The sequence below is a fragment of the Cinclus cinclus genome, chromosome 2 (assembly GCF_963662255.1).
Source record: "Cinclus cinclus chromosome 2, bCinCin1.1, whole genome shotgun sequence".
NCBI classification, from domain to species: Eukaryota; Metazoa; Chordata; class Aves; order Passeriformes; family Cinclidae; genus Cinclus; species Cinclus cinclus.
Genome location: NC_085047.1, coordinates 39,441,832 through 39,455,031, shown reverse-complemented (window position 1 = coordinate 39,455,031; position 13,200 = coordinate 39,441,832). Strand labels below are relative to the sequence as shown.

At 36.6% G+C, this 13,200-nt stretch overlaps 1 protein-coding gene across 1 annotated transcript in view; it reads left to right on the top strand.

The window, feature by feature from the left end:
* The window catches only part of SLC36A4 (solute carrier family 36 member 4), an 84,583-nt gene extending 71,619 nt beyond the window's left edge, over positions 1-12,964 (top strand). The window contains 1 exon segment of the mRNA XM_062514273.1: positions 12,657-12,964. Coding sequence (XP_062370257.1) covers positions 12,657-12,964 — 308 coding nt within the window.
* Positions 12,965-13,200: the final 236 nt, after the last annotated feature.

The following is a 13,200-nucleotide window of genomic DNA, read 5'->3' as shown; positions in this document are numbered from 1 at the left end:
TTATGCTTGGTTTGTATACCTGCATCTTTTTCTTTTCAGTAAGGGTGAAACATTGCTTTGCTTTCAATTGTATCTTAAAAAATTACTTCATAGCTGGAATTAGTCACTCTAGGCATTTTCTTTGCTAGTGCTTTAAATAAGCGTAAAAGCTAGAATATTAATGATGCTTGAGTGTTACTTATGTTTTGTGGCTTGATAAGCTGATCCTCACAAAAGCTTTCAAACTTCTACCTTGTTTTCAAAGGATTGGAGAGAGGTTGCTGAGTGGTAGCAGTTTGTTGTGTTTTCTGAACTGCATTTGGTGAAAATTAGCAATTTTTTAATCTTTGTTTTGTTTTCATCCACCCTTACCATGTGTAATAAGCACCAAACTCTTAGTCTTGAGATACCAATGGAAGCGTATGAGAATTAAGTCCTCTGTGGGTTGATTACAATACTGCGCCAGACTGCAGGGTTAGGACTTCAAAGATTGCTTGTCATAATAAAGGCAGCTTTAAAGTGTTAGAGCAAAAATAAGGAAAAATTCATAGCATATTTAAATTCATTAAATCCTTGTGGTGTTACGGTTTCGGCATTATTGCTTTAATTTGGTTTTTTATGTGTTTTTCCTTCCCCTGGCTTACTGAAATACTGAAACTCAATCTGAAGAGGAGGATGCTTATAAATGCCTATATGACCTGCTTGTATGGATTACTTGCTGAAGTCATGCCATTAGAAGGAGGGATGGATAAAACCTTGTCATTTTCTCTTTCTCCTCATTGAAGGACTTTCTTTATACACTGTAATTATTGAGTGATTTGTCTCATCCGAAAAGCATTCCTTTTCTTGACAGTGTATGAAATACCTTGTGATAACAAAATGTAGGGGTAAAATCACAATGTTCCTTAGCACAAAATCTGTTCTTCATTTCGTTTGTAATAGATCCTTCAAGGTCTTTGGGAAAAGATCTCATAGACCTGTTCCTAATCTGTCAACATGTGGTGCTGTTAAATACAGAATTTCTTCCTGTACCTTTTGGTGTTTCATACAGTATCTGAAATACCATTTCCTTAACGAACTGCCATCAATATTATATAATGCATGCAGATTACATAACCACATTTTATAAAATTAAACCATTAAAAATTATTTTGCTAATTAAGTATAATTACCCAGTAAACATACTGAGTTATTTCCATCCATGGGGTAAAACACTAAACTTTCATTAAAACAGAGAGAATTACAACCAAGGCATGGAGATTTGTTTGTGACACTGAGAGCAAAACTTTGACCTGCTGTATTATCTGACCATATCAACAGTTCTCCAAATTCTCCATGATGTTCAGCTGTGCCTAACCTGTAGAATAGGGTTTCTTTCTGACTTGATATTTATATCCAAGATGATCCAACCATCAGTTTTTGTTTATGCCCAGAAACCAACAGTCAATACTGATCTAAGTTATCATAAACCCCCTTTTACTGAAATCCAAATCTACTATAGTTTTTTGTCCTTTTATTTATGTTGGAAATCCTCCTAGGCCATTCTGATACCATTTGATGATACTGTTCTCCTGTGAGTATTTTCTTTGTTCTGTTTTCTTGTTTCTTTCATGACTTTTTTTTTCCAGAGGGAAACTAATTAAATTCTTGTGCATCTGATTTACAAACAGCAGTATTATCTCTTCTAATTGAAAAAAAATTGTGGCAATTTTGTGTTTCACTTGTTTTCTAAATTGATTCTTACACTGACAATGGGTAGATCAATATTCTAACTCTGTGGTTATAATGGCATCCTTAAATCAGTATTTACAAAGGTCTTGGCAAGGAATAAAGTGCTCCCTCCCTTTAGGTTGAGAGTAAAACAGTGCTCCAACATTCAGATCGATGTTTTGGGAACACCAAAGAAATGTAAGATCTTTACTTACCTCTTAAAGTTAATTTTGTTTTACAAAATTACTCTAGATTTGGAGATTACATTATAAATAACAGTGTGATCTAGAGCTAACAATTAAATCATTGCAGGATTTTTTTGGGCAGTAGAACGTTAGTGGTTTGATGAATTTCAGACATACTGGAATTTACCTTTTTTCTTTGCTAGTTTACAAGTAGTATTTTTTCAGTTAGTTTAGAACAAATTTCAAATAATTTTTAGTAATATGAGGACCACAGGCAGCAAATGTATATAATAATTTCCACAAGAATATTCCAATAATTTTTAATTAAAGCAAATATTTGTGTCAAAGTATGGGGGTAATATCACATACTGTGAAGATTTTTTTATTGACTTTATTAGTTGATATGGTGGCTGTAATGTCTACTAGTTAAAAAATGGCGTTATAATGAAGTAGTATTTTATGTTTGATATTTAGTATTACCTTTTATTCTGCAGGAGTTCATACTGCTTTATAAAGTACATTTACACATAATCATTTCACTGTCCACTTAAAAGCATTACCAAAGCTAGAGTTGGTATGGATAAAAAATCCCCTACCCCTAAAACAGAATGCAAAGCATTTGAGGATAGCCAGAATAAAAGTTCCTGCACACACAACACAAGCCCAGTTCCTTATTTAGAAAAAAATAATTGAAAGGTAATTTTGTAAGCGAAAACCCAGTATTTGGGACGTAAACCTCACTCCTTTGAGGAGTGTGCCCAACCTGAGTTCCCCTATTCCTGTATAACTGCTGTAGGCACATTATTTCCCTTCTCTCATCAAGGTGAAAATCTGATGGTGAGCTCTTCGAAAATTACAGATAAAGGATAATACGTGTTGGTACAGGTTTCTGATATGCAATCACGTATTTGTGTTGGGTATTGATTTACCTGAGTCACAAAAACCTTAAGAAAGAATGCCTAGGAGGGAGCCCCTTCCTTTGGACATGCCTAGCATGCAATGAGTGTTCCCAGACATGTGGCAAAGCCCCAGCCTGCAGTGAGCATTGGCTGCATGGGATGAAGCAAGATGCTCTCTTTGAACTTCATTTTGTGAGGTGAAATACCAACAAAATGAAGACTAAAAACATCTGCATTTTTTGATGGATTTGGACTGCAGGGCATAATTCAATACTAAATCATCCTCAGCCTGTCAACACAGGGAGCTGAACCTCAACCAGCTACTGCACGTGATCCTCCCCAGGAAGCCAAGGCTCTTGGCAGCTTCATCATCAATCACCACAGCAGGCTTTGACTAGACCATGCCTGTGACACCAGCTGTTGCAAAGCATTATTTTGGAAATGCATTGGTCATCCCACTGCAATGTGATTGTTAGTGATTGTAATCTTTCTAAGGGCATTATTTTTGAATTTACTTCTGATATGTTGTGGCAAGCTCGCAAGTTATTTATTACTATGTCAGTAATAATAGAGTACATGCCATATGCTATATCTGCTAATCATACCCAAAACCTCTGCTTTTCACAGCCCTAAATAAGTAGGCCAATTTAGATACTTAAAACCAATATGAGATTCCATGTATTTGCTTTTTGTGAAAAACTTTAACATTGTGTGAAATCAGAATATGGCTTCCCATTTGAAAATGGCTAAAATTTCTCTGTGGAAAGCATTTTGTCTTGTAAAGTGCTTAGCACTGCTGTTACTTAAACACTATGATGCGTAACCTGAAGTTATCAATAAGCAGGAATTAATATATTTTTAAGCCATTTTGCATAAAAGTACTGTGAAGTATCACTGGGTTAAAATATCAAAGTTAATCCAGTTTTGAATCAGGATTAAAAGTTGGTGATGTAAATTAATGTTTACTTAAATGTGATGTCAGCTCACTTTAAACACTGGTACTTTGTGGTACAGGGACATATTTAGATATTAGTGTTGTAGTGAGTGCATTATCATTTTCTAGGTTTAAAGAACATAATTCATGTCATCTTAAATGATCATTTCGTATTTTTATCAGTTACAGGAAGCTTTTACTTTCTCTGGTAGCTGTAGGATTTTTACCAGCCTCCAGGTAGAGCACAATCCATTAACAACTATTGTTTGGTCCATTGAGGTTTTTTATTTATCTGTTTTCTCGCCATTCAGACACAAGAATATTGTGGCAGAAAGTGTCAAAGACCTTTCTAAAATTGAGGTAAATGATATCTACTGCTCTCCTCTCATCCATAAATCCAGACATTGTATCAGAGAAGGCTATGAGGTTGGTCAGATATGATTTCTCCTACTTCTAATAAATCTCCTCCTTTTTCTCCTTATAAATCCATTAATTTTCTGTTCCCAAATATACTTTTCTCCTTCATGTGCCCTGAAATATGCTCCAAGATTACTTGCTCCGTGATTTTTCCAAGGACCAAAGTAAATATAGCTTGCCTGTATTTCCCTGTATTATTCTTTTGGCCTTTTTCGACAACATTTAATTTCCCTTGTCACCAGGGATTTCCCCCAAATTCCATGACTTTTAAAAGACAATAGAGAGTGGAGTTAGACATTCTTTCTCTTCCAACCACTTCTCTTCAACATTCTTGACTGCAACCCTTCATGTTCTGTATATCCTTATGGTTTGAGTTGTCTCAATCCCTTATTCAATCTTCATATCCTGATGGAAATTCTTCTTATTGAGGTGTTTTGCTGACACCAGGGAGACTGGACAGGGAGACTGAGGCCAAGGCAGCCTTTGCTGGGTGTGCTGTCACTAAATCCCTCACTCTATCCAGGAGTAGGCTCACTTTCCTCCTTTCTGTCTTTTGTTATCAGTGTAGTTGTAAAAGCTTTTCTAACCACCTGTACCATCCCTTAAATGTGTCTGTTTAATAGAGTTTTGCCTTTTCTGAGACCATCCACGCTTGTCCATGTGATGTTTCTAAATTTTTCTTTTGTATTATGTCCTCGCTTAAATCTCCTCTCTGTGGTTTTTATTAGGATAGAGCTCTGTCATGAATTCTGTCATGAGGCAAACTGGTCTGGTACACTTACTTCCTTGTTTGGAAATTCTGCAGATTAATGTGTTCCTGCTGGTGGAAGCTGTAGCACATGTAAACAATCTCCCCATCCCCAAAAACATGGGTAGGAGACTCAGAAATTTCTTTAAGGTAATTCAGAACAGAATCTCCTTATGTTGTTTTTGTAATATTTGGTGAGAGGAGGGAGAGGTAACTTACTCTATTACTTAATATATTGTTTAGTCCTTAGATGGTGATTAGAGAAGATAATTTACCTGGTATGATTGTTATAATTTATGGCACCCTGATGGATTCTATTACTACAAAAGGATTCCACAATAACAGATACTTTTTGTCATTTTAATCATCTGTTTCTTCAATTATCTTTATTAAAGAAATTTAAAATTTTATTATGAAACAGAAAAAGAAGCCTGGAGGATAAAGATAAGTAATTTTTACTATTCCTCAAGGTGTCTTTGGCAATGTTCCTCCTTCATATTTATGTATTTATGGAGCAAAGTATATTAGCTTGAGATTAAAGCTAAGTATGTTCAATTTCATCTTCACCACATTATTTCTTGCTTTATGTAGTAATCAAAAGCTATATAATGAAAATTTTATTTTCAAGGGTAATGGCAAGACAAACTTTTTAATACAAAATTATTTGAATTTATTATTGCTTTTGTTATGAAACAACAAAGTAGCAGCCATGTATCCCTGCTTACTTTCCTGTGGGATAGCTTGATATAAACAGTACATCCAAGAGAAAGACTGGGGAGTATGGAGTGATGATGGTGAATATTGGAAAATACAACTCTTTAGCATCATTGGAAGCAGCATGACTGGCTCTTGAAGGCTTAACACTCCTCCTATTTTCTTCACCTCTGCTCTCTGTAGTAAAACCAGTCTTGTCCTTGGATAAGCACAGATTAATTTTTTGTTTGCACGGTTTGAAACCTTTCAGCTGTCTCAGAGCAACACATTATTTTGAGAGAGAACAGAAGTCCAATTGTGGACTAATTTCTGGTGAGCCTGTAGAATCAGAAGGAGACTGACTGCCAGTGGGAAGTGTCAGTACTCTTATGGTCTAGGATCATCCATTTGGAGCTCAGTATTACTGAGTTTTGCTGTATGCTTTATATTCGGTTCTTGAATCCAGAAATGCATGTTAACAGCAGGTTGCATTATTTCACTGAAGAATGTCTAAAAACATTTGTATGATAAAGTATCAGCAGCAAAGCTCGAATAAATTTAGTGCGGAGACAAATGAATAAATAAAATGTTTGAGATCTGACAGCCTGAAGCAGGTGCCATTTCTGACCACATGGATTGTAGTTAACTAAGTGGTCAAATACATTTAAACCTAACCTGGCATGTGCTGTGCCCAGCACCTCTGCTTGTTGGTTTTATGAAGATCACTAGGTACTGTGGCTCTGGACAAACTGCAGCACGAGTTCCTTGGTCTCTCACAGCCTGGTTTTCTTGCTGTGTTACCATCCAAGGGGGGTGCTTAGTAAAAATACACTCATTCTAAAGGTCTGATGGGGGCAGGCAGAACAGGATGAGACCAAGCAGTTCATTTACCACTTGGACATTTGGCTCAGAGAGAGGTCAGTCTGGGTGATCCCGAGGAGGAGAGTAGGGGAAGAATTGCCTCATAGCTGTGTCACTGCTGCTTCATCCCTGTCCCTGTAAAGCTACACCTGGTCACACAGCTTCCTCCTACATTGGATTGTTGTGACACTAGATTTTGCTTAAAAATGGATGCAGGTTATGGTAGCTGAAATCTGAACTAACTGCACTGCCTGGATTTTGGGGTTATATAGAGAACCATATATATATATATGTATGTATATATATATATATATATATATATATGTATATATATATAGACAGCTTGAGGGGAGTGATTTTGTTAGTGGGTCAAGGAGGGAACGCTGCCTTGAAACAGGTGTCTCATATCAGTGGTATGTGCCAGTCCTTTGCCCTGGCTGTAGGTATTTTAAGTAGCCTGGTAAGAAGACTGGACTCAATGCTGCTGTTAAATTGCACTTTGGTCTGATGTCATTTTTCGTGTGTCTTTCTTCTTAAGGAGTAAAAATAGTAAAAAAAAAACAAAAAAAACCTAAAAAACCCCCCGTTTAGGTAACAGTTTTGAAATCTTGGATGCAAAGTGCTGTAAAAACTGAATTTATTTACATGTTTGAGAAAAGTGGAGGGCTCTGGGGAAAGGATGGATCTGCCCATTCCCTGAACTGGGCCCTGCTGTGTGTCAGGGCGGTGTTGTGTGTCACCTCTCCTTGTGAAGGATGAGGATATTGAAACCATCTTCTCCTGTGTGAGTCTGGTCTTTCCTACTCACACAGGACAAAGCAATCAAAAATGTGGTGGTGTAGTATGAGGGTAAGTGATGTGAAATACTTTGTGTTTCTGTCTCTCATATTGTGTGTTGCAGGAAGATAATGATGAAGGAGTTTTTCATTCCAAAGGGAACAAAGCCAAAACAGATGATGTGTGTGGTTGTCCTATGTGCAAGCTGTCCCTCTTTTTCTCTCCAGTGGAATTTGTCACCTCATAGTATAACCGCAATCTGTCTTCTGCTTTGTTCCTTTTCCCATTTAGTTTTGAGATTGAGCATATTTAAAAGTATGCTTTTTAGAAAATTGTATTAAGACAATTACTTTTTGTGAAGGCAATCTAAATGGATATTTTTAAAAAATTATCTTTTATATGTACCTTAGTCTCTCATCAGCTGAGACAAACACCACCTAAAATCCTATGTTAATTATAATTTTTAGGAAAAAACAAGCAAAATTCTAATTTACTATAATGTAATACCAGGATCTTTAACTAAAATAATTTTTAAACTGCATGTATCAACATGTAAATTATTCACAAATGTTCTTAAATTATTATTTTCATTGGTTTATCTGCTGATAGGTAACATTTACTACTTGGTTTCATACTCCTGTGTACATATGTACCAAAACAGTTTGTGTACCCTGTGGAAGGCATTCTCTCAGGGAAGGCATTATGTTTTATTTTCATGGAAACATTAAAGTTTGTTAGATTTTTGACATTTATTTTTAAAAGATGAATGGTTTTAATTGTGATATGGGACTTGAGAAGATGATGTTATCTTGACTTGCCAGTTGTCCAGACTGTACATCTAAGCTCCTTGCAGGCAAACTGGCTGAGCCTTCTGGGGCAGTCCATATCAGAGAAATGTTTTTCCATTCTCACATGAGGTAAAGGAATAAAAAAACCTTGGGTAATGTGGAGGGGAGTGTTGCAGAAAAGGAGGAGGTATTTGGAAGAAAAATACGAGGGTTCTGCATTAAGGAAGGGAATCACTGCGGTAGGGGGAAGGGAAGAAGAGGATGCCAGATTGAGTGGCTGAGTAGTAAAGAAAAATGGACAGAGAGTGCAGCCTGGGATATTAGATTAGGAATGAGGATTCAGGCTGATATTTTGAGTTGCTGTTTTACCTATGGCAGAATTCTGTGCCAAACATTTAATTTAAGTGTTTTAAACTCCCAGAAGGGACCCTTTCTTTGCCATATTGTAGACATACATCTGTGTAAAAAACAGTTTTGTTTTGTGGTTTTGGAAAGTTGTATGGATGTCAGTCACCCATTTTTAAAGCATGTGTTGTAGTCTGCTATCTGGTCCTGGAAAAGTGGTACAAATAGAAAGTTTGGGGTGTGCTGGCTTCCTGCAGGACAGGGGCCTGCTCAGCACTGTCACTGCCTTTGAAGAGAACTAGTTGTATGTCACTTGAGACAATTAATTTGCTTTTCAACTGTGTGAAGTTACTACTCCCTAGTAATATCCAACATTTTTTGTGCTTAAGAAGCCCCCAGTCTTTTTGATTAAGCCTATTTATAAAACCTGCTGTTAGGACAGCAGGACAATTTGCTTGGGCCATACTTCTGATCTGGTAATGTATATACTACTTCTTTTTTTCAGATTCAACATTTGAATACCACTGGCCTGGTTTTCTGTCAGAGTTATGTTTGAATACCTAGATAAAATCTAAAATCTGGTATTATCAGAAAAATAATTTATTTTAATTATTTTAGTGAAGAAGTATTGAACATCTTTATTATTGAGCAAAAGGAAAATATAGCAGAAATTATCAATATTATTAGCATTTTAAATTTCAAATTTGGTTTCTGGCTTCCTAGGGATGCTTATTAATTAATTGTCCTACTAGAAATATGGAAAAAAATGCTTTTAAAGTGAGCTCTGTGATTGAAGTGTCCTGATGAAGTCATAATATGCTTTGCTTTTGAACTATCTGTGGATAGGACCAAAGTTATATTTAATCTTTACTTAGATCCATAGATTCTAGTTACAGCTGTGCCCATCTTGCTCAAGGATTTACCATGGCATATGCATTACTTTCTGATACAAATGAGGTAGCTCAGTATTTGATTACTGGAGGAAGTATTGGAATATGGTAATCACCTATTTGACTTCATCAGCAGGTATAATGCATTTAGGTTGGGTGGAAATGGCAAAACCTTGTTTTTCCCCAGCAGTCTTATTGGAATTACCTCCCAACAAGCAGCAAGTCTGGCAAGTAATATGCTGATTCTGCAACAAAGGGAAAAAATTGTAAAAGAAGCAGCACTACCAAGTAAAGAGAGTAAAATTAAGAGTATCTTCCCACTGGAGTGTCACATGTCCCTTAAGAAAATCTAAAAATCTAAACATTGTACTACAGCATTCCTCCCCTCAGAAAATCTCAGCTGACACAAATGTGGGACTACACAGATGAGAGAGGCTGGAGAAACCATGAGTTGTAGTTTTTGAGATTAGACTACAGAGTTTAAGGTAGAAGCAATATGATGCTGCCTGTTGTTATCTCTGCAGAATGCTTTGTTCATATGGCTCCCACTTTTCTATTCAAGCCCAAAGACAATTTAATTGTAACAAAAAAATAAGTATCTTATTGGTAATGTAGAACGTACTTCTTCAGCTGATTCCCAGAGCTTCCAACCCACAAGTTTTCATGACTGCTGATAAAGGATCAGCATTTCTTCTTGACATTGTGTTTTTGAAACCTAAAAAAGGCTGGGAAAATCAGTGTCCCTACCTGTAAGAATGCCACTTGTTTGTTTCTGGAAAAAGGAGCCTTTTCTTAACTCTTGAATGCATTATTTGGTAGGTAATAAACATGCATTGTATTTCTCTTGGCTTGTTAGGGAATAAATAAGACACTAATTAAAACCTTGAAACACTTTTCCAAACCTCCTCCCACAGCAATATCCAGAGTCATACAAATTTGTATGAGTCAGACAAATGTTTGATGAGATTCAAATCAACTCTCAGCATTTTGTTTTGCTGTAACTTGAAGCAATTACAAACTACAGTTGGATTTTTTCCAATTAAAAATATGAAGCATAGTCTCATTATTTTAATAAAGCAGAGTGTTTGAATCAAAACTATGAACTATAAATAAATTAGTGCCTTCTAAACTCTGGACACATGTGGAAGTGAAAGAGGTCTATTACAAAAGTTGAAAATCTGTATTTAATGAATACACCCACTACATCTATTAAATTGGCAAGATAATAAGTGTGCAGTCCTCTCTTTTACTTCAGAACAACACATTCAGCTCATAGTCATCAGCTGAGAGTTTTACCAGACATTGCAAATGCACTTCAACTGCACTTTTCAATTACTTTTGGACTCTGTATGGCTGTGTAAGTATCACACTTGCCAGTCTGGACTGTGTGCTCATCTTGTATTGTTTGTACATTTATGGTGCCTACTCCTGTGGCTTGAACAGTTATGGCTGCAAAAGTTACGGTGGAGGGCATTTGGTGCCTTTTATTAACTTTGGCATCATTCCTTTCTCTTTTCATTCAGCTTTGTCCTGGATAATGCATAAACATGTGACATTTCCAGTCTTCAAATGTCACATCATGTAATGGAAGAAGCTGTTTGGCATTGAGTAGGTCCATCCTAACAGTGGGATAAAAGGACTTGTCTTACCTATTATTGAGTGCCAGGGTGTTTGTAAGGTTTCCACTCCTGTCTCTACCCAGTGTTTCTTTGACCAAACAGTGCCTCTCGTATCTCTGTAGAATCCCAAAGTGCTAATAAACTATAGTCATCTCAAGCATTAACAAGTTAATTGATTTTTTTTCAGATGTTTGCATAATATGTTCCTTTCAAATAGGATGGGCTAGACAATGCACTATCCCTCTGCAGGTTTATACCTTTTAGTCTTAGCTCCTTTTTATATGAGAACTCTATAGCTACAAATTTCATTAAGATGTGTAGCAAACAGTTGCCTGGTAGCAGTGGACAACTATTGTGTTCTGTAGGTGAATTTTGAGTTTATTTTCCAGTGCAGTTTTCCCCAAGTTATTCTCAGTGGAGAACATCAACAGGAACATCATTTGAGTATGCTGTCTTTCATAATCAAAATGTGTCAGAATTTGATGCAGCTGGTGCCATTTAGCCCACAGTAAAGACACTGCAAATAGAAAGCACAACTTCACAGTTATACATTATAAAGCCAATAGACACCTCTTGGTTTTCATCCTCACATGTTATGTTGAGATCTCCTTCCTGCTTGTTCCATTTGTTCATTGCCTTAAACACTGTCTGAATTACACATGGTCAGTGAAGTTGCTCTAAAGCCAAACATGCTTTTATTTTGGCTTCAGAGTGAAGGGAATTATGGAAGAACCAAAACATATTGCATGGTATTTTTTGTGTACTTGTGGCTTTTACGCCTCTTTTCCCCTTCCCCTTTCTTTATGATTGCTTATTTGTCTTGATGAGATGAGGTGGAAGGGTACAAACAGGCTGATGCTGTGGATATTTACACTACTGTCTGATAGTTGAAAGGCAGTATATTCATGGAAGGGACATTTCCATCACATACAGGGGTCATATAGAGGCTTTCGAAAGCTGTTTTCTAATCCAGGACTGAAAACATGACATGACAACTGGTGTATCTGAGTTAATACTAGGGGCCTTGCCAGCCAAGGCGGTTAAAACCAGAAGTGTTTCTGGTCCAGCATGACAGATTCTGTTTCTGTAACTGTTGTAGTTTCAGGAGGTGGGAGTGGCCAAGCTTGAAAGGCTTAGTGAGCCTTCTGTTCAGACTCCTCTTGGCAGGACCAAGTTCTCATTTAGTTAACTAGGAAACTATTAAAATGACGTTTTACAAACTGAATGCAGTTGTACAAATCAAGATTTTTCAAATTTGTAAGTAAAAGTCACTTAAATGCCTGTGTGACTACCAAGCCATCAACAGGCTTTGTTAATTTCAAATAATTCTATGTGGTTTTTAGGTTATTAGTTATACAGATTAATAGACAGTGATATATTTTTGCCCACTGCCTCCTAGGCAGCATGCAACAGCCCCTTCAACTCTTTCTCGGCTTTTATTCTTTCACCCTAAAAATCTATCAACAACCAAAAAAGTAAAACACTTCCTTGACATTTCATGTCTTTGATTTCTCTATAATTTGCAGATCAAATCTATTTACCCTGTAAGTACAAGAACATTTCAGCTTGATGCTCTTCCAGCTGATGCAGAAATTCAGAATTGAAACTGGGTCTCTTAGATGAGCACAAAGATGCAGGTTACTGACAAATATGTGCATTCATCTGTATAGCGCACACCACACAGAGCTGGAAAAATATTGAATGATGTAACTTTGTAAAAAGCCTGAACTGCTTGATTATGTGTTTGCTGCAGTTTTATTTCTCATGAGGACATTGAATCTGAAGCCACCATTTCTCCTGTTGTGCTTTAGGTGCTGTAGCAGTTCTGATCCCTCGCCTAGACCTGGTGATTTCTTTCGTTGGAGCTGTCAGCAGCAGCACTCTGGGACTGATTCTGCCACCTCTGGTTGAAATTCTCACTTTCTACAAGGAAAACCTAAGTTTATGGACAATATTTAAAGATGTTTTTATAGCTGTTGTTGGATTTGTTGGATTTTTAACAGGGACATATGTGACGGTTGAAGAAATAATTTATCCTGCATCCACAGTTCTTGCTAATGCAACAGGGAGCTTTCCTGCAGATTTGAATGCTACAGACTTGGTGGTTGGGTTAAAGTAATTAACCAGGCACTGTGAACTATTTCATTCCTTAACAAGACATTCTTGACTCAGGACCTGCTTTCAACTACTGGTACTGTGTAAAGAGGTACAGTTTGTAAGAGGTGTAGGATATACATATGAAAATACATTATTTTTTTAGAAAGTAATTATATATCTCCTCTGTACTTTGGATGAAAAGTTACAAGATTTTGTTTTGTTTATCAAAGCAATATTACTTTCATGCAAAAACATTCA